General features: G+C 44.7%; 1 protein-coding gene across 1 annotated transcript in view; it reads right to left on the bottom strand.

The window, feature by feature from the left end:
• LOC139749013 (transmembrane protein 72) overlaps positions 1-20,850 on the bottom strand; it is a 142,830-nt gene that overhangs the window by 43,871 nt on the left and 78,109 nt on the right. Inside the window, exon 2 of the mRNA XM_071662393.1 lies at positions 17,000-17,871. Within this exon, the coding sequence (XP_071518494.1) occupies positions 17,000-17,084 (85 nt within the window). The 5' untranslated portion in view covers positions 17,085-17,871. The remainder of the gene's footprint in view (positions 1-16,999; positions 17,872-20,850) is intronic.

The raw sequence follows: 20,850 nt of genomic DNA, 5'->3' as shown, positions 1-20,850 counted from the left end.
ACTTATGAGACCTTGGGCTTGAGAGTCGTAAGACTTGTGCGAGTCTTCAAGATCTTCAAGTCCCCTGGCTCGTGAGTCCCCGCCTTCGTGGGTCTTCGGCTTTGTGAGTTCCCGGATCTATAAGTTACTGAGCCTATGAGACACCCCCCCCCCCCCTCCAGGCTTGTGAATTTCCTAATCCTAGAGTCCCCAGGACTTCTAAGTCCCCAGACCTGTGATTACAGTATTAGGGAGAGTATAATCTTGCACAGGGGGAAGGAACTGGAAGATGACCATTATCATGTTATCATTGTCATATAACATTAGATATCAATGCATCACCGTCACATCACATTAAGTTTAGGATCCGACACTATGACAAAGTCGAGGAGCAGTGAGGATCCTAGTTTAGCAGAGTTAAAGTGCTTGTAGTTACGTACAGGCTACATTATATTAGGGCTGTATATATGCTATGTCTCACTGTATCTAACCAGAGATATTGGTAATACATCGATTACAATATCCAGCAGTGTGTGGTTAGGGGGGGGGGGGGAATAGTTATGCCTCGGTCTTGGGATACGTCAAGCCAGCTTTCAAGTACATGTACGTATTGCATTTTTCATATATTCAAAGACCACATTCATGGTCAGGCCGTGGCGTTAATACACGCCCACGTGTATTTGATTTTTTGTTTGTGTGTGTGTGTGTGTGTGTGTGTTTATAGGTGAGGTCTTGGCTTCTTGCGTTTCATGGATGTAAAAGGAGGATTTTTCCACCTCACCTCAGCAGAGGAACAACTTATAATGGGGTCCTATCCTGCACATCAGCAAAGGGACTACATATGGGGGGATCGTATCGTCTTTAAGGCAGGTTTCCAGTGCCCGTGACAATTGTCTCAAGCCTTCACTCACCTGACGTAGACATCCGCCTTCTTCACCCTTCCCATAGACCTTGAGTTCACTATACGTCATTTCGCTTCACAAAACACGATGAAATTATATTCCCATATATTAACTTTCTTCTTTAGTAAAGGTTTCCAATACTAGGGACGCGTTAGCCTTGTTCTCCATTTCTGTCTTCTAACGAATGTAGCCCTTGCCGAAGCTTCTGGTTTTCGGATCCTCTTGCCAAGAGGTTCAAGTACTCTTACCGTCATGTATGAACCTCTGCCCCTAAGAAGACTATCTGGAGAGTCGACCCAAGTTCTTGAGGAGAGTCTTGCCAACCTGGTGTCAAAGATGCTGCAAGTTGTTGACGTCTTGATCGTGGTCGGTGTCCGGCTTCATCATGCAAGGAAGAATCATTTCCTTGTTCTTTTGTTCCGCGTTTGACCACAGGGTTGGCTGTTGCTTCGCTCCGCGGTCTTTTGTTTGGCGACGGTCGACAGTCTAAACTTGGCGATAGTCTCGGTTGGTGTTTTTTATCCGAGTGCCGTCGATGCCGTTTGTGTGTGTGCCCCCGGCGTTAACAATTTGTATACTCCAAATAGAAACATAAGGTTTTTCTCGTCCATTTAGTATATATTCGAAGCGACAGCTTTTAATGGTTCAATTCCGGCCTTAATGAACGCCCCTGTTTTGTTTCTAGATATAAATATCAGAGACTCTTTTGTTTCGACCTGAATATTAAAAAGAGTCCTGACTTGAATATATCTGGAATTAGCAAATGACCTCCTCTTAGTTTGTCTGTCCAAAGGAACAGACGTCCATGATATATGCATGTGAATATCCTCACCAGTCAACTCTACTGGGACAGGAAAATGTCTGCGTGTGAAAATACGTAAATGACAACTTCTTCAACGCCCTGTGTACAGCATAACAATATGATGAGTCATCTCATCTGGAGAATCGAAAAGCCTTACTCGTACCAGCAATGAGCATTAGACAATGGGGTATGGCGGTGGACCAGATTTCTCACCTTTCTCAGTTAAGAGGAGGCAAGCTCTGGGATCTACCAGATTTCCTCCAACTCTCGCAGTCCAGACCAGGTGAGACCAGAGGCCCGTTCGTACGAGGGTCTGCGGGCAAAAACTCTTCTCCATCTTACGTGATCGTTTCGCATTTTCTTGCACTCCGTCCTCCCTGAGACGTGTGTTGTGCATCGGGATCTCCTCCAGCCGGGAATATGGTTCCTCAAACGTCAATAATTGTTTGTCGACGTGCAATCGGATTCTGCAATCCGTCTGCATTCGCTGCCCTACGTTGCATATCACTCCCCTACCCTGGTCTGAGGTAAGCACCCATTCTGTCGATCCTAGGAGGTAGATGAACAGCTGGATTGACTGTGGACCGACCGCCTGCAACCGAGATTCGAACGTACGCCCTCGACCCCGGGCGACCCGCAAATGCGTCACGGTCAGCAAGGCTAACTGCTACACACTACGGAATCTACGCTAGAATTATGAAGGAATGAAAGGCGAGGACGGAAACACAGTGTGGCAGTTGCCACCATATTGCCTGCCTGACCCAGGTTGACGCGACCAACGAATCTGTTTAACGAGATGTCACTCCTGGACAGCTAGAAATGTGGCTGAGGAAAAATATGATCTTCTCTTTTTCCTCCTGCCAGTTTAATCTCTTCAGTGGACGCACATATTGCCACAAGAGAGAAAGACGCTTAGACAGCTTTAGCCTCAAAAGCTTAGAGTGCTCGTCAAGCTGGCCGGCCATATTCACATGAGCTGAAAAAAAAAAAAGAAATAGACGGGCTCAGCGCTAATCTGTTTACCCTGCATTCAGCTTGAGCTTACTTGGAGGAAAACCAACTCATTTTTCACTCGAGGTAAAAAAGAAGAGAGAGAAAAGGAAAGAAACTAGGAATACTAAGTTCACGAGCGAGTGCAGTGTGTCTCCTTCTATATATGGGGGTTGGTGAGAAGCGTCCTCATCCCGAGTTTCATCAGTATTGATGAAAAGAAAACGAAGACATGGTAACGACTATATATGAAGGTTAGGCGGCTTTGACTTCGGTGTGTTATACATGATTGTGAGTGCGTGAGTATGAGCAAGTGAGGCCATGCCTCGTGTGTTCCTGGCACTACCTCGTTACACGGGAAACGGCGAATAAGCATATATATATATATATATATATGTTAGTTGCAACATGAGGGGAGGAGGAGGAACATCGACCTCTGCTCTCAGATCACAAGCGAAAACTCTCCTTTCATTTCCTGCTGATGATACGAGATAAGGAATCAAAAGAGCCAGACACGTCCATCGAGAAAAAAAGTTTTCCTTTTTCTTTATCTTTCCCTATTGACTACTGATAACAGATTGCCAGATTCTCCGTGATTAAAGTGAGATGAGGGATTCATTTATCCCAGAGACGGGAGAGAGAGAGAGAGAGAGAGAGAGAGAGAGAGAGAGAGAGAGAGAGAGGTGTACACACTGCACACTTAAAACTTTTTCCATTTCAAACTATCCCCTCTCCTGTCTCACCTCTTCTTTCCCTCCTTTAACCACCCTATTAAGAAAAATGAAGACGGAGAGAGAGAGAGAGAGAGAGAGAGAGAGAGAGAGAGAGAGAGAGAGCAAATTTTCGTTCCCCAGTCCGACCCTCCCCCACCCCAATTCTCTTTACTTGTTCCACCAGTCTAACAAATAAGGCCCCACTTCCTCCCTCCTCCAACGACTCCTTCCCTTTTCTCCCCCATTACTCTTGACCTCCTTGAGGTGACCCGGCGGAGCCTGCTCACACTGCACCACGACCGCTCCCAACCCCAACGGATTAAACCCCAGTACTTCGTTAAGGTGAAGATCCTGAAGGAGGCTGACGGTTTCCCTCCTCGAGCGGCCTGGGACGCTGTGATGGGACGAGAGGTCTTGTGGCATCGTTGCAGCTCCACCTCCTAGGAGTATGTGATGAAGTCCAACCCTCTAGGAAAAATAAATAAGGTTCGATTTCTATAATCTATAAAACCTATACCTAATTTTCTATCGCTTTTCCGAAACTCTACATACAGAATTTTCATTCATGTTTATGAAACTTTTTCTGTTGATATGAAGTCAGTGATGAAGTCATCGTACTAACGTCATTTACTTTCTCGGATCACACAGATCATGAAGGCAACGAAGTAGGTTTCCAACTCCAAAGGAACCATTTTCAGTTTCACTAAACCGCATCCTCCATGTTAACAACTTATCCTGCATAAACAACATTACTTGAAGAGAATTTATTTGTCCCAAAACTCGGGTTTTGTCCACCAAATTTCGCATCCAGTGATTCCGGAGAACGTATCCGTGTATATCCCTTGACCAGACGTTTATCTTAGTTCAATTTCCAGGCCTTTTGACCAATTCGACTCTTTTCCAGACCTGGAAAACTCATGTCCAAGCTTTCTGCACACGATCTCAGTTCCTTTTCCAAAAATTGTAGTCATGTAACGTAGAAATATAACAAGAAAATAAACTCGGAATAATGCACACAGGTCACAGTAGGCTTCCATAGGTCTATGAAATTCTCTGGTTCCAGAAATCTCGATACGACGTAAGATTTAGATGTTGACCAGTGGAGCATTGATAGTCTGTAGGGGTGAGTTCGAGGCAGCTAGCCGGACAGAGATTGTAAGGGGTGGGCTTTGAATGGTAGGTCGTCTAGTGCGGTAGATAAGGACGTTTCTGACAATGGCCCGTGTTTATGGTGCTGCAGCCCGTGGTTGGTGGTGGTTGATAGTGTGGTACGAAATGGTCGATGGTCGTGGCAGCGGTCGATGGTTCCGTGGAGTTGGTGGTCGAGTCGTGGCGATGATGCGTTGTTTGCTGATGATTGTGAACAGAGTTGTACGGTGTGGTTCTGAGAGACTTTGGTAGTGGATAGCAATGGGCTATTGAAATGGTTGAGGTTTTAGGGTAGTTTTGTTAATGGTTCGTTTCGGGTTCTGAATGGTGTTAAGAAGTGACAGTTATAGGTGGTTGGGTGCGACTTTTTGGATAGTGGTTATGATGGGAGATAGTGGTGGCAATAGGTGACTTAGGGAGAAAACTAGTATTGGAATTTGGTGTCTGTGAGTAATGGTGGCAGGAAATGGCAGCAAAGGTACTCGGCGTTGATGGTTTTATACCTGAAATATATCTGGTCATGGACCTCTATATTCTCTCTCTCTCTCTCCTTGTTGTTGGCTAGACTATAGCAGTTTTCTCCCATTAGTTAAGACCTCTTTAATTCCACTATGGACTATACCAGCACTCACTGGCAACAGGATTACTGGTCCAATGACCTTGCGACAGTCTCTTTAAGTACAGTCCAAAAATCGTTCTGTTGTTTGGTCACGAAAAAGGCGTAGAGAGAAGACATTAACTCACTTTTGTATTTCAGTTTTTCGTCATTAATATTCCTAACATTCTCTCTCGTCATCCTGGAAACATGCTCTGGTATACCCAATCCCCTTCTTAAAAAAGAGGAAGGGGTTGTTGACCATTCTCATTAACCCTACTCGTTACAGTTCTTTGGTTCTGAATTCTCTTGTCTTGCAAGGTCTCTGAATCTCTGAGAGGCTCCTGTCTCCATACGAGTACCTGTGACGGGTGGTAACCATCGAGAGAGAAAAAGAGAGAAAGAAAGAAAGAGAGACTACATCACTTGTCTCTCACCCCATCATGACGAGGGTTATAACACACAGTAACGCAGGTCATCAAAGACTGCGGGCTATGTGGAGACCGAGGTGGTGTTAGTGGGTAGTCCACCAGCCCCTGGCTTCTTGACCCTCGAGGTCCCACCTGTATCTAAACCGACAACACATCTGGCCTCCATTTCATTGCACTCCGATTCAGACACTTCAGAATGGACTTGTACAGCCAAGAAACACCAAAGAAATAACACACACACACACACACACACACACACACAGAGACACGCACACGTTCATCAACAGTATACATGAATCCTCATGTACACACGCGCCCGACTGCAGACCCATAAAGCAGACATGCTACACCTCACAGACAGTCAGATTTTATGAGCCCAAGCCTGGCTGATGTCTGAGGCGTGGCCACAAGTTGGACATCCAGGCCAGTGCATTACTCGTGCAGTAAGGAACGAATGCAATAAAAATCCAACTTGTTTCTTTGCACGGCGTCATAGCTACTAATGGAACGAAGAAAGGCCACATCCGTTCATTTCTATTCTCTAGTTGTCTTGAGTAATGTACTGAAACCACAGCTCCCACTCTACAACCAGGCGCAACAGACCTTTCCATGGTTTACCCCAGACGTTTGACATTGGTTCAATTAGTTGATAGCACGTCGACCCTAGTATACCACATGGTTCCAATTCACTCTATCCGTTGCTCGCCTTTCACCCTCTGCATGTTCAGGCCCCGATCGCTCAAAATCTTTTTCACTCCATCCTTCCACCTCCAATTAGGTCTCCAGCTATGACACATATATCCCCTCCGTCAATCTTTCCTCACTCATTCTCCCCATGCGACCAAACCAGTTCAACACACCCTCCTCTGCTCTCTCAGCTGCACTTTTTTTTTTTTTAATTTCCACACATCTCTTACCCTTTTATTACTTACACGATGAAACCATCTCTCATCACATATTGTCCTCGAGCATTTCATTTCCAGTACATCCGCTATAGCTTATCTTTAGCCCATGCTGTGCATCCACATGATATTGTCGGCATTATCATACCCTCAAGCATGTCTATTTTCACCCTCTCAGTTCACGTTCTCTCCTCACATGCTTCAGCGCATCCAGAAATTTCGCCCCCTCACCCACGTTATGACACTCCTGCTTCCACGGTTCCATTCTTTGCCATGTCCACTCCCAGGTATGTATATATATATATATATATATATATATATATATATATATTTTTTTTTTTTTTTTTTTTTTTTTATACTTTGTCGCTGTCTCCCGCGTTTGCGAGGTAGCGCAAGGAAACAGACGAAAGAAATGGCCCAACCCCCCCCCCCCCCCCATACACATGTACATACACACGTCCACACACGCAAATATACATACCTACACAGCTTTCCATGGTTTACCCCAGACGCTTCACATGCCCTGATTCAATCCACTGACAGCACGTCAACCCCTGTACACCACATGGCTCCAATTCACTCTATTCCTTGCCCTCCTTTCACCCTCCTGCATGTTCAGGCCCCGATCACACAAAATCTTTTTCACTCCATCTTTCCACCTCCAATTTGGTCTCCCTCTTCTCCTCGCTCCCTCCACCTCCGACACATATATCCTCTTGGTCAATCTTTCCTCACTCATTCTCTCCATGTGCCCAAACCATTTCAAAACACCCTCTTCTGCTCTCTCAACCACGCTCTTTTTATTTCCACACATCTCTCTCACCCTTACGTTACTTACTCGATCAAACCACCTCACACCACACATTGTCCTCAAACATCTCATTTCCAGCACATCCATCCTCCTGCGCACAACTCTATCCATAGCCCACGCCTCGCAACCATACAACATTGTTGGAACCACTATTCCTTCAAACATACCCATTTTTGCTTTCCGAGATAATGTTCTCGACTTCCACACATTTTTCAAGGCTCCCAAAATTTTCGCCCCCTCCCCCACCCTATGATCCACTTCCGCTTCCATGGTTCCATCCGCTGACAGATCCACTCCCAGATATCTAAAACACTTCACTTCCTCCAGTTTTTCTCCATTCAAACTCACCTCCCAATTGACTTGACCCTCACCCCTACTGTACCTAATAACCTTGCTCTTATTCCCATTTACTCTTAACTTTCTTCTTCCACACACTTTACCAAACTCAGTCACCAGCTTCTGCAGTTTCTCACATGAATCAGCCACCAGTGCTGTATCATCAGCGAACAACAACTGACTCACTTCCCAAGCTCTCTCATCCCCAACAGACTTCATACTTGCCCCTCTTTCCAGGACTCTTGCATTTACCTCCCTAACAACCCCATCCATAAACAAATTAAACAACCATGGAGACATCACACACCCCTGCCGCAAACCTACATTCACTGAGAACCAATCACTTTCCTCTCTTCCTACACGTACACATGCCTTACATCCTCGATAAAAACTTTTCACTGCTTCTAACAACTTGCCTCCCACACCATATATTCTTAATACCTTCCACAGAGCATCTCTATCAACTCTATCATATGCCTTCTCCAGATCCATAAATGCTACATACAAATCCATTTGCTTTTCTAAGTATTTCTCACATACATTCTTCAAAGCAAACACCTGATCCACACATCCTCTACCACTTCTGAAACCGCACTGCTCTTCCCCAATCTGATGCTCTGTACATGCCTTCACCCTCTCAATCAATACCCTCCCATATAATTTACCAGGAATACTCAACAAACTTATACCTCTGTAATTTGAGCACTCACTCTTATCCCCTTTGCCTTTGTACAATGGCACTATGCACGCATTCCGCCAATCCTCAGGCACCTCACCATGAGTCATACATACATTAAATAACCTTACCAACCAGTCAACAATACAGTCACCCCCTTTTTTAATAAATTCCACTGCAATACCATCCAAACCTGCTGCCTTGCCGGCTTTCATCTTCCGCAAAGCTTTTACTACCTCTTCTCTGTTTACCAAATCATTTTCCCTAACCCTCTCACTTTGCACACCACCTCGACCAAAACACCCTATATCTGCCACTCTGTCATCAGACACATTCAACAAACCTTCAAAATACTCATTCCATCTCCTTCTCACATCACCGCTACTTGTTATCACCTCCCCATTTACGCCCTTCACTGAAGTTCCCATTTGCTCCCTTGTCTTACGCACCCTATTTACCTCCTTCCAGAACATCTTTTTATTCTCCCTAAAATTTACTGATAGTCTCTCACCCCAACTCTCATTTGCCCTTTTTTTCACCTCTTGCACCTTTCTCTTGACCTCCTGTCTCTTTCTTTTATACTTCTCCCACTCAATTGCATTTTTTCCCTGCAAAAATCGTCCAAATGCCTCTCTCTTCTCTTTCACTAATACTCTTACTTCTTCATCCCACCACTCACTACCCTTTCTAAACAGCCCACCTCCCACTCTTCTCATGCCACAAGCATCTCTTGCGCAATCCATCACTGATTCCCTAAATACATCCCATTCCTCCCCCACTCCCCTTACTTCCATTGTTCTCACCTTTTTCCATTCTGTACACAGTCTCTCCTGGTACTTCCCCACACAGGTCTCCTTCCCAAGCTCACTTACTCTCACCACCTTCTTCACCCCAACATTCACTCCTCTTTTCTGAAAACCCATACTAATCTTCACCTTAGCCTCCACAAGATAATGATCAGACATCCCTCCAGTTGCACCTCTCAGCACATTAACATCCAAAAGTCTCTCTTTCGCACGCCTGTCAATTAACACGTAATCCAATAACGCTCTCTGGCCATCTCTCCTACTTACATAAGTATACTTATGTATATCTCGCTTTTTAAACCAGGTATTCCCAATCATCAGTCCTTTTTCAGCACATAAATCTACAAGCTCTTCACCATTTCCATTTACAACACTGAACACCCCATGCATACCCATTATTCCCTCAACTGCCACATTACTCACCTTTGCATTCAAATCACCCATCACTATAACCCGGTCTCGTGCATCAAAACCGCTAACACACTCATTCAGCTGCTCCCAAAACACTTGCCTCTCATGATCTTTCTTCTCATGCCCAGGTGCATATGCACCAATAATCACCCACCTCTCTCCATCAACTTTCAATTTTACCCATATTAATCGAGAATTTACTTTCTTACATTCTATCACATACTCCCACAACTCCTGTTTCAGGAGTATTGCTACTCCTTCCCTTGCTCTTGTCCTCTCACTAACCCCTGACTTCACTCCCCAGACATTTCCAAACCACTCTTCCCCTTTACCCTTGAGCTTCGTTTCACTCAGAGCCAAAACATCCAGGTTCCTTTCCTCAAACATACTACCTATCTCTCCTTTTTTCACATCTTGGTTACATCCACACACATTTAGGCACCCCACTCTGAGCCTTCGAGGAGGATGATCACTCCCCGCGTGACTCCTTCTTCTGTTTCCCATTTTAGAAAGTTAATACAAGGAGGGGAGGATTTCCGGCCCCCCGCTCCCGTCCCCTCTAGTCGCTTTCTACGACACGCGAGGAATATATATATATATATATATATATATATATATATACGTAATCAAGGTAAAGAAGGAGAGAAATTCTCTTAATGATGCAAAGATTAATAACCAACAACTGCCATAAAGTCATCAGACCAAATAACCTGTCCTTTAACGTCAAACGAAAAGAAGACAAATATCTTTTCAAGAAACGTGTTGAAAGACCAGACCTCCAGAGCCGGGCTGGCCCTAATCACAAGGCAGAACCAGTGCTCGGGTTTACGTCCTGGAAACGAAGGTTTAGAGGCTTTGATGCTCCTTCCATCACAAACTCAGGTGAGCTGAAACTCGACGCGAAATTGTTTCTCTCAGGAACAGGTGGCCAGTGCGGCGAAAACGGCTAAAATGATGCCCGGATATAACACCAGGAAACAGCGGCGAAATGCGATTGCTTATTCTCAGTGGAAAATGCTTTTATCTTGTCGAGTTTGTTAGCATGAACTGGAAACGAATTCTGGGCTACCTTGGTGCGCTAAGATCGTGCTCTTGATATTCAGTGGGATAAGAAAGCGATCAAGAAATGTAGTCAGTCAGTCTGCGTTACTGAACAGGTAGGAAAATTATTTAAAACTGGCACAAAGACGATGTTCTTTGATAAGAGGATGCGCCTTCTATATATCATGGCAACTTAAGTGTTTGTTAAGCATGTAACCCTTGACTATAATATATATATATATATATATGTATATATATATATATGTATATATATATATATATATATATATATATATATATATATATATATATATATATATATATATATGTGTGTGTGTGTGTGTGTTAATTGGACATTTAAAGTAGCTGTCAACTTCTGATTCTCGAAACTCGTCCTCTATCCTACATTCCGTTCATATTACCATCTCAAGAGATACTACCCTGTTGTGTACACGCTGGCGTTTGCTGTCTTTATTGCATCCTCTCCAATCGCGTCTTTAACAGAATAGCATTTCGTTTACCGCAGATATAATGCCACATATTCACCTCCCATATTCATCCCGTCATGTACTAGCCTACTGTATGAATACTGTGACACATTCACGCGCTCTCTTCATACAGTCACCTGCACACGTCCCACACATTCACATGAAATAATCGAAGAAAAATATACTTCTCATTCCAAACGGGCTTCAAACCACCCTGGCCATTAGTACGGTTTCTCACTCATGAATTCTCATAGACACTCGAAAAAGTGATTAATGGGTAAGACACGTACCAGAAGCTGGCGATAAGATGGCCAAAAGGAGATGCCGGACTTAAGAACTGACTGGATCGGGGGATTTCACAAGGCAGTCCTTTATCCCCTCTGTTTGATTCATCATTGTGCATATACCTGGCCTTGCCGACGTGAGGCATTAGCACATTACAGTATTTTGTGAAGAGGATGATTTGCGTCAGCGTTCACAAATGGTGGGAGAGAACCTAGACAACACAGCAAAGAAGAATGATATGGAGATGAGAGGCGTGAAGACCATGATGATACAGATTAGAAGACTCGCTGATCATGACGAGCAGTAATGACGAGACGGTCGAAGAGCCCAGCAGTTTCAAGGAGGTTAGGTGCGCTAATGACTGATCAGAGAGATATGGTCCAGGATGGCGAAGAAGATCATTAAGAAGAAGAAGAAGAGGAGGGAAGGAAGATGATGATGAAGAAGAAGAAGAAAAAAGGAATGATACTGACGAGGAACAAATGTTGGAAAGTAAAGCTGACTGTTAAAACAGCGGTGTTGAATGCATCTCGAGAGGTACTGATCCAGAGTCATATGGAATTGATCACTGCGACGGCGATGAGCTGGTCGGGTCGTACCCCACGACGTTAATGGACTACTGAGAGGAATGCGTCTGGGAGAAGAACCGATGGGGAGCGATCAGGCCAGGACACCAGGGATGATCTGAATGGCGCGAGTGGAGAGAGGGATTGTTTGTGGGGATGAAACAGAGAACCGGGAGGCGAAAAGAACGAACAAGGATGCTTTAGTTACAGGCAGGAGGCTAGTTACTGTCTCTGAAGATTTCTTGTCTTGAGAGGAATAATCACTTGTAGTCCGAGGAATTATTTAAAATAACGTTAACCTCTTCCGTCTGGTAGTCCCAGGGGATCAGGGTCCCAGCGTATACGGTCCCAGCGGGCACTGTACCAATACACGAGGTCCAAGTGCACAAGATTCTAGCGCAAAATGTCCCAGCGGGCACTGCTTCAGCGCACACTGTCCCAGCGCAGTGGGCATCGAGTGTATGTACACATTAGGGCCTGGCTGACACACAGATGACTGTCGTTATTGTCATAGCCTTTCCCACCATGCACTTACTGCCACTATTGAGGTAATAGCCCGGTTATTATTGCACAATAAAAGCCTCCGTGATGGTTATGGTTCATGCAGAGTCCAGACAAAGAGCAGTGCATGGACTCTCTCTCTTTCTCACTCTCCCTCTCTTATTTTTCTCTGCCTGTAAAGACAGAGTAAAAAACATTTTTCTGCTCAGGGATTCATCAAACGGGGATTCTGATTCTGTGCTCTTTTATATTTCAAAGGCTTCAGTCATGGATAGAAATCCTCAGCAAGGCCAGGATTTGGAGAGGAATATAAAAGGGGGATGTAGATGCTTACAGACAAACAGAGAAAAGAAAAGGACGAGAGAAAACGTAGGAAGTTAAAGGGAAGGAAATAACGAGGAGAAGCGTTTAGTATGTGCATGGAAAAGATATTAAGTTTAGCGAGGAAGTCGAGATCTAATGAGACAGGAAGTAAATCCATCATTATTGACATGGAGGGTGAAAGATGGTTCGGGGCAGCACTCGAATATGAGGATACCTCCGTCAGGAGGTCGGTACTTCCCTGGGCGGTTGCTGTCTACAACCTACTGACATGGAGGGTGTAAGGTGGTTCCGGCCATCACTTGAACACTCCTAGATCAGGAGGGCAGTACCTCCCTGGGCGGCCGCTGCCTACAATCTACTGACACGGAGAATGTAAAATGATTCCGGCCATCACTTTAACATTCCCAAGTTAGTTGGGTAGTAGTTCCCCCTAGGAAGCTAATGTCTACGACGCTGAGGATGTAAAATGGTCTTAAGGCGAACCCTACGGAAGCAAGATGCGGTTATGCCACCTCGGAAGTATCAGGCGCAGTTGCCACCTCGGAAGTATCAGGCGCAGTTGCCACCTCGGAAGTATCAGGCGCAGTTGCCACCTCAGAAGTATCAGGTGCAGTTGCCACCTCAGAAGTATCAGGCGCAGTTGCCACCGCAGAAGTATCAGGCGCGGTTGCCACCTCAGAAGTATCAGGCACAGTTGCCACCTCAGAAGTATCAGGCGCAGTTGCCACCTCAGAAGTATCAGGTGCAGTTGCCACCTCAGAAGTATCAGGCGCAGTTGCCACCGCAGAAGTATCAGGCGCGGTTGCCACCTCGGAAGTATCAGGCACAGTTCCCACCTCGGAAGTATCAGGCACAGTTGCCACATTTAAAGTGTGGTGTACGACATTCTGATGTACTGAACCTAACGCTTTCCCGATTCGATGACTGAAGTGGACCTGAACACTGGTATCATGTACGTGTAATTACTTAAGGCGTCATGTGACATTGACTAAACATTCCTACAAGATATCTAGGACGAGAGAGAAAATAAATCTTTTCTACTGAAAGAAGGAAAATAGCAACTCATATATATTTCGTAGCCGCTCCTCCGCCAGGAGCTGGGTAACCAGCTTAGGGAGCCTTTGTTATGCACTTACCTCTGAGCCAAACACCATAATGGCTGCAGGAAACACGCGGTGGAGAGGAGCTTAACAATATCCACCGTCGTAAGTTGTCAGGCAGACCCTTAATGCAGCGGCAGGAGCTCCCTCGGTGGGAGGTTCGGACCGGGAGTCCGGGCGGCTCGTCTGGCCCTGTGTTATACTGTCGCCCAAGGAACGCTGATATCCCCCACCGCACTCCCACGCTACGACCTCACGGCGTCTAATTCGTATGCGTCCTCTTAAACGCGACTAAGGCGCTCGGTTCTTCCTCCTCTGTTTTACGTCCCCCAGGGCGCTCACAGACCTTACAGTAACACCCCAGTTAGCGTTATCCCTCAGAGAGTTGTTACGTATAACACTCTTGCTTGTATCTTGGAACTCTAGTTTTATACAACTTTAAATTATAATTTCCCACAAGCATAGTTCACAGTCACGTCTCGTGCTGCTGCTGCCACATATCACAGACTCGTTCTCCACCAACTCTCGAACTCTGGACACACATAGCTCTCCTACGTCGCGTTCAGCTTGCGTTCGCTTCACTCGCACTCCACCTTACGTGCTAAAGATGTACACACCACCTTCCCTAACCAGAAGCTGCACTCAATTTCTATCGCCAGTGTGTGCACGCAATGCACTTACACCGCAGAGTTTTGCACTTGAAAAAAAATCTTTTTATTTTGGCACTTTACCTTTAACAACTCCTCAACTCCTCCTCCCCTTCCCCCATCACACACACCTCACCTACCCACCCACCCCCCACCCCATCTCCCTCCCCCCATTACTACTAATACTACCACTACCACACTTTCCTCTTACCATCAGCTGCCACACTTTGCGCCCAGCCACGACGAAGACGACGAAGCCGACGACCGCTACCATCACGCACCCCACAGCATAACGTCGCCCTAAACGACTTTGTCAAGATTCCAGCAATATTTCAGCCCCTCCTTCAAGTCTCGTAACTTGAGAAATATGCTCCATCATACATGAGTTCCATGGCAAAATTTTTTTCATAAATTTATTTTTCTGAAAGATTTATTTTATTTTTTTCATATTTATTTTACTGACAGATTTATTTTATTTTTTCATAAATTTATTTTACTGAAAGAATTTTTCTTGTAAAAGACATAAAAACGAATAGGATTGATAATAATACATGATGTCAGTACAAAGGATTGTAGGTGAAAAAGAATGTATTTCTATTTTTCGTCTTTAGTAGAAAGATGTATGAAAATACTTCCTGTCATGCCTTTCGATGGAAATCAGTTTGATAAAACGAACATCATGAAAACAGCGCGTGCGTGTGTGTGTGTGTGTGTGTGTGTGTGTGTGTGTGTGTGTCCTTCCATGAATGGTAGAATACTCAATTAGCCACAGCCAGGAGACGGTGTCCTAATCACAGTTCAAACTTGTTGACATATATATACCCAGAGTCTGCAGCTTTGAGTGCTCTTTATTCAATGTGAATTTAGCTACAGAGGATGTCTCTATGTGCGAAGGTTCTTCTCATAAACTTGTTTGCCAATGCTTTATCTTCAGCCACATGAAGGAAACTACTTAAATGAGGGTAAATAACTGCAAGGAAAACCGTTCGTCTTTGTGTACCTCAACCTCATTTCTTATAGCAAAGGCTGATTATCCAAGCTGTCTGGCTCCTACAAGTACGAAGACTTAAGAAAAAAAGACCAGCGATATTCCGTGGTTAAAGCACCACTGAATATTGGAGTAGCACCACCTGCCTGGGGCCGGAGTTGATGAATCTCTTTGCCAGGTGGTCCATTGGCAACAGCCATCTGGAGTTCGCGCACGTCCTCGCTAGGCGTCCTTGCATGAAACATGTCTTGCAGCAATTTGGCACCGGTGACTCCTGCAAGTTGTTGAGGAGCTACGCTCTTTCTGACGAGTGACGGAGTTGCTCCAAATTGTTGAGGAGCTATGCTCTCTCTGACGAGTGACGGAGTTGCTCCAAGTTGTTGAGGAGCTATGCTCTTTCTGGCGAGTGACGGAGCTGCTCCAAGTTGTTGAAATATTCCTCCCGGCTTGTGCAAGTTGTTGATGAGTTCTACCCAGACGGTGCAAGTTGTTGACGAGTGCTACCCAGACGGTGCAAGTTGTTGACGAGTTCTACCCAGACGGTGCAAGTTGTTGACGAGTTCTACCCAGACGGTGCAAGTTGTTGACGAGTCCTACCCAGATGGTGCAAGGTGTTGGCGAGTTCTTCGCGACTAGTGCCAAAAGTGGTGTAAATTGTTGATGACACCCTCGCACATGATGCCTGGGAGATGACGCAAGTTGTTCACAGGTTTTATCAAAGCGTCCGGATGCTTGCAGCTGAATCGTCTTCATATTCCTCTCTCTCTCTCTCTCTCTCTCTCTCTCTCTCTCTCTCTCTCTCTCTCTCTCACCTGACAATGATGTGACTGTGTCCGTGTCTCTGTCATCTAACCATCGCGACTAATGCCGTAGCTTCTCCAGCGCTGTCATACCTTACAGGCTTTGTCTACCCGATGGCAAGAAATGGGTCCCATATTCGTTCGCCCCTGACGGTAACAGCTGATGCTAAACATGTTTGTTTACACAGGAACAGCTGATGATACGTATGTTTGTTTATACAGGAACAGCTGATGCTCACGGTGGATACTGACAGCTATCTTCGTCGTTGTTTACGCTCGACAGAAACACCTGATCATTTTCCTTGTTTCCATATGCGTTGGAGAATGCTGATCACCTTGTAACTGCCTCCTACGAGGAATATCTTTCGTGACACCTATGGTTAACAACTCTTAGACCGGAGTTATCTATGAACAGATGTGTACTTGACTCCTGTAGCCCACGATAGGTACTTGAAAAAAGTCTTGAATACTCATATGACCCTCATGAAAGGTACGTACTAACAGTCTTAAATTCTCCTACCACCCATGAAAGGTACTCACCAATAGCCATAAACACTCCTTCCTCCCATGAAAGGTACTCACCATTAGCCATAAACACTCCTTCCACCCATGAAAGGTATTCACCATTAGCCATAAACACTCCTTCCCCCCATGAAAGGTACTCACCATTAGCCATAAACACTCCTTCCACCCATGAAAGGTATTCAGTAGCCATGAACACGCTTGAACGCCATGAAAGGCGCTGAGGTTACTCACCAACAGCTGTGGCGACGCCAAGACCTCTGGTGCAGTAGGGGAGGTTTTCCCAGAAGCAGCGGCAGCGGGCCTCCTCATAACTCATGCTGTCCTGATCCTGGTAACTTGACTTCGACGACGCTGGCTTATCCGGTGACTGAGCTTCGTGACATATCTGAACCCTGCTTTATACGGCTCCTGGGCCGGTCATCTTCTCCATCGCTTGAGCCTTGGCTTATCCGGACTCCGAGTCTTATCAGACCTATGATTCCAGACTTGTTCCGCCCATGAACGTATTCTTACATCCGAATTTTGAGTCTTTAGACATAGGGTATTCCAACACTCTGTATGGGTCTTTGTGGAGCCTTAGATGGCATAACCTAACACTATAGATGTATTGGATAGTATTTTCTACTTATGCGGTACCGTATTTCTCAAATATTATAGAAACTATGTCTGTACTTAGTTATACACGACATGAATAACCCACTGCAAACTGTGACACAACCGTAGTGGCACTGCAAACACGACGTAATGACCTGTTGTGGTCGGCTACAGATCCAAGACGTAAGCTTATACAAACTGATGATCAAGACTTCAGCGTTCTTCATCTGAATAATTTTCCTCCAGGCTGTCATTCATAGTCACCAACGCTATCATTGATTATCAGTTCGCTATCACTTTATCCGATAAATGTTATCTCACCGTTCAGCATCACTGGAGATGGTTTCCTGTACCTTCGATGGTCAACGAGGGAGATACAGTTATGTTACAGAAGTTTTTTCCAAATATTTCTACTCATAAGACATCCGCTGCTTGTCCAGTTTACATTGGGTTTGCCGTCATGAGTATCCATTTCTTACGAGTTTACCCTCCCTGGTCAGCACGTCGATCTGAAAATGAGAAGAAAGAAATTAGTCGTGGATACAACGAGGTGCTTTCACGTCATCACTGATAAGATATCTGGAGACAAGGTTGTCATTGCATATCAAAGATTCACATGCTAATCTTTGTTGTGTGTGTGTGTGTGTGTGTGTGTCAAACTGCTGTCGTAAAAATGGGAGGCGAAAGTCAGGCGCTGGACTTCCCCTGCAGCTCCCTTACTTCGCCGCTTCCTCCTGCAGAAGGTGATTCCATCTGCCTAGCTCCACTCAGCCTAGGGCGACAAGGTCCTGTTGTTTACAAAATTTGCGCCAGGAACCAATCTATCGACTGCTCACAAAAACGCGGATGCTCAGCTTCGTTGTCTGTGGGCTAGCTGCTGCCAGAGCTGGAGACTCGAACCCAGGCATGCAATCGTGAGAACGAAAGACGCCGACCACTACACAGTGGAGTGTATGTCAGTAACGGTATAACGCGTCGGGGATTAACACGGACGAAGCAGAGAAAAATATCGTGGAGGAGTGCGTCCCCAGCCCATACACACAGTGTGGGAATGCTGAAGGGTTTGCAGGTTTAGATGTTAAAGTCAGAGAGAGAGAGAGAGAGAGAGAGAGAGAGAGAGAGAGAGAGAGAGAGAGAAAGAGAAAGAGAGATTATGATGTGAAGGAGGAGAAGTTTTGGCGTAATGCTTTGTCATGGAGGAGGACGAGTAAGACGTAAATGGAGGGAACAAATCATGGGCAGATGAATGCCAGGGGTGAGGTCATTGTGGTGGTGACATCCACAACTGATGATGATGGAGGAGGAGGAGGATTTGTGAGTGCCTGAACGACGCACGTATTTCCCACTCTAAAAAAAAATTGGCTGATCTTGTGCCTCCAAAACTCTATGAATTCTTCCTCCATTTTTCATTCCATTTACCCTTCTGATATACTGATATACGTTTATTGTTTCCTAGAAAATATTCATATATATATATATATATATATATATATATATATATATATATATATATATATATATATATATATATATCCTCTTTCATATATATATTTTCTCTTTAGGAGACAACAAACGTATATCGGCTTATTTTGCAAATGCTCTTAGGCTTTGTTTAACGCAGTGAGTAACAGACAGAAATTACGATGTAATTTCAATAAAGACCAACTGGATGACGAGACTGCACATCAAAACCATCAGCACGCACGGCCCTGTGGTGCCACTACCCCTCACTCACTAGACTGTCCACAGAGATAGAGAGAGACATCAGATGATACGACTGAACACATGGGTTACGAGGAGAACCACAAACAAACACACGAGTGTAGCGAGAGGACCTTGGCATTACCAATGCATGCAGAAGGTACGGTGCCATTTGGGATGATTCTGCTCAATAAAATGATGAAATAAAGATACGTGATGATGTGCTTGGGAAGGCGTGCTGAGAGATGAGACTGTGAGAGAGAGCGAAGGTGAGACACAACCAAGCTGGGACACGAAGGGAGTCTGAAAGTAGTCAGATTAATGAAGGGATATGAATTTAGTCATCCTGAATAGCTATTGCATATTCTAGAAATGTCTAACATAAGGGTAACGTCTAAAAAGCGAAAAAAAAAGATTAAAAAGATGTCAATCGTTTCGAGGTATCGCTACATCGCTGGTTCACTGAAGGTGTTACCAGTCTACATGTTTACGAAAAGTTGCTCTAGGGGTCTGAAAGGGGTCTTGGACGAGTCTGGTAGGCAGAGTGAATGCTTTTAGTAATGGAATTTAGAAAATGGGACGTGTCAGCAGGGAGAGTGAAAAAGACTCGAAGGATTAAAGATTCGAATGTGGGTAGATACAGAATTACTGAGAGGGTTCCCATGAAGCAGATGGTGCAAGAATGGGAGAGAGAGAGTGAGTGAGTTCCCCTGTAAAATGAGGGGGTTATGAGCAGATTGATAGAAAGAGCAGCCGATGGATGAGGATGGTGCAGTGGGCACAAATATAGCGAGGGAGGAGGTAAGAATGATTGAATACAAGAGTGACGAAGAAATATAGAGAAAAGTGAATACAAAGGAATATAAAGAAAACAGCAACAGATCATTGGTGAATATGTATGTATATATATATATATATATATATATATATATATATATATATATATATATATATATATATATATACACACATTAGGAAGGGGCATTCACCATAACTTAGTGGCCAGGTGTCTGAGGACCTGTGAGAAACCGTACAATCTAGGAAATTTCTCAAGGGAATTTCGTGCCGTCCATTCCCTTAGCAATAACGACCACCGAGCTTATATTCTCTCTCTCTCTCTCTCTCTCTCTCTCTCTCTCTCTCTCTCTCATCTATCTATTTATCTATCTCTTTACATACGTCTTTTCTTTATATATATATATATATATATATATATATATATATATATATATATATATATATATACACACACAAATGTATATGTGTGTGCGTGTGTGTGTGCGACTCACATGTAATCAAACCGACTTATCTCATCTTGCCAACGAACGTCGACCAGCGTTGGTGTATTGCGTCTTAGTCTGAACACCATCACGGACGTGGGACCTTCCGGAGCTGAGGAAACACTGGAGTTTTGGACTCGTTCGTTCACATCCTTTGAGCGTCTGCCTAATAGAGAGACGCTCTCGTCTCATCAAGTCTCCAGGTTTGGAGTAGCATTGCTATTCATCGATACATCGACGACCTCACGCCGCCATCGTTATTGTAAAGTCTTATTGCTCAGGGGAATTTGTGGATTCTTTCTTACCTGAACGGCTTCGCGATGGGAGTTCGAGCTTTTGAATCACCTGGCAGTGAAACTGCTCCGTTCGTGTCGGGCGAACACCTTCTTGTGTATACCTGTTTTTGTCTCTTATAGACAAAATTGAGCTTTTTATTTTAGCAGTGGATTTTAATGAGCAAAACATTTCGTATCGGAATTAGAATTCTTAGAAAAATGGAACAGTTGA

This window comes from Panulirus ornatus, chromosome 6 (genome assembly GCF_036320965.1).
Source record: "Panulirus ornatus isolate Po-2019 chromosome 6, ASM3632096v1, whole genome shotgun sequence".
Lineage (NCBI taxonomy): Eukaryota > Metazoa > Arthropoda > Malacostraca > Decapoda > Palinuridae > Panulirus > Panulirus ornatus.
Note: the sequence above shows the minus strand (reverse complement) of the source record. Positions and strands in the feature narration are given on the sequence as shown.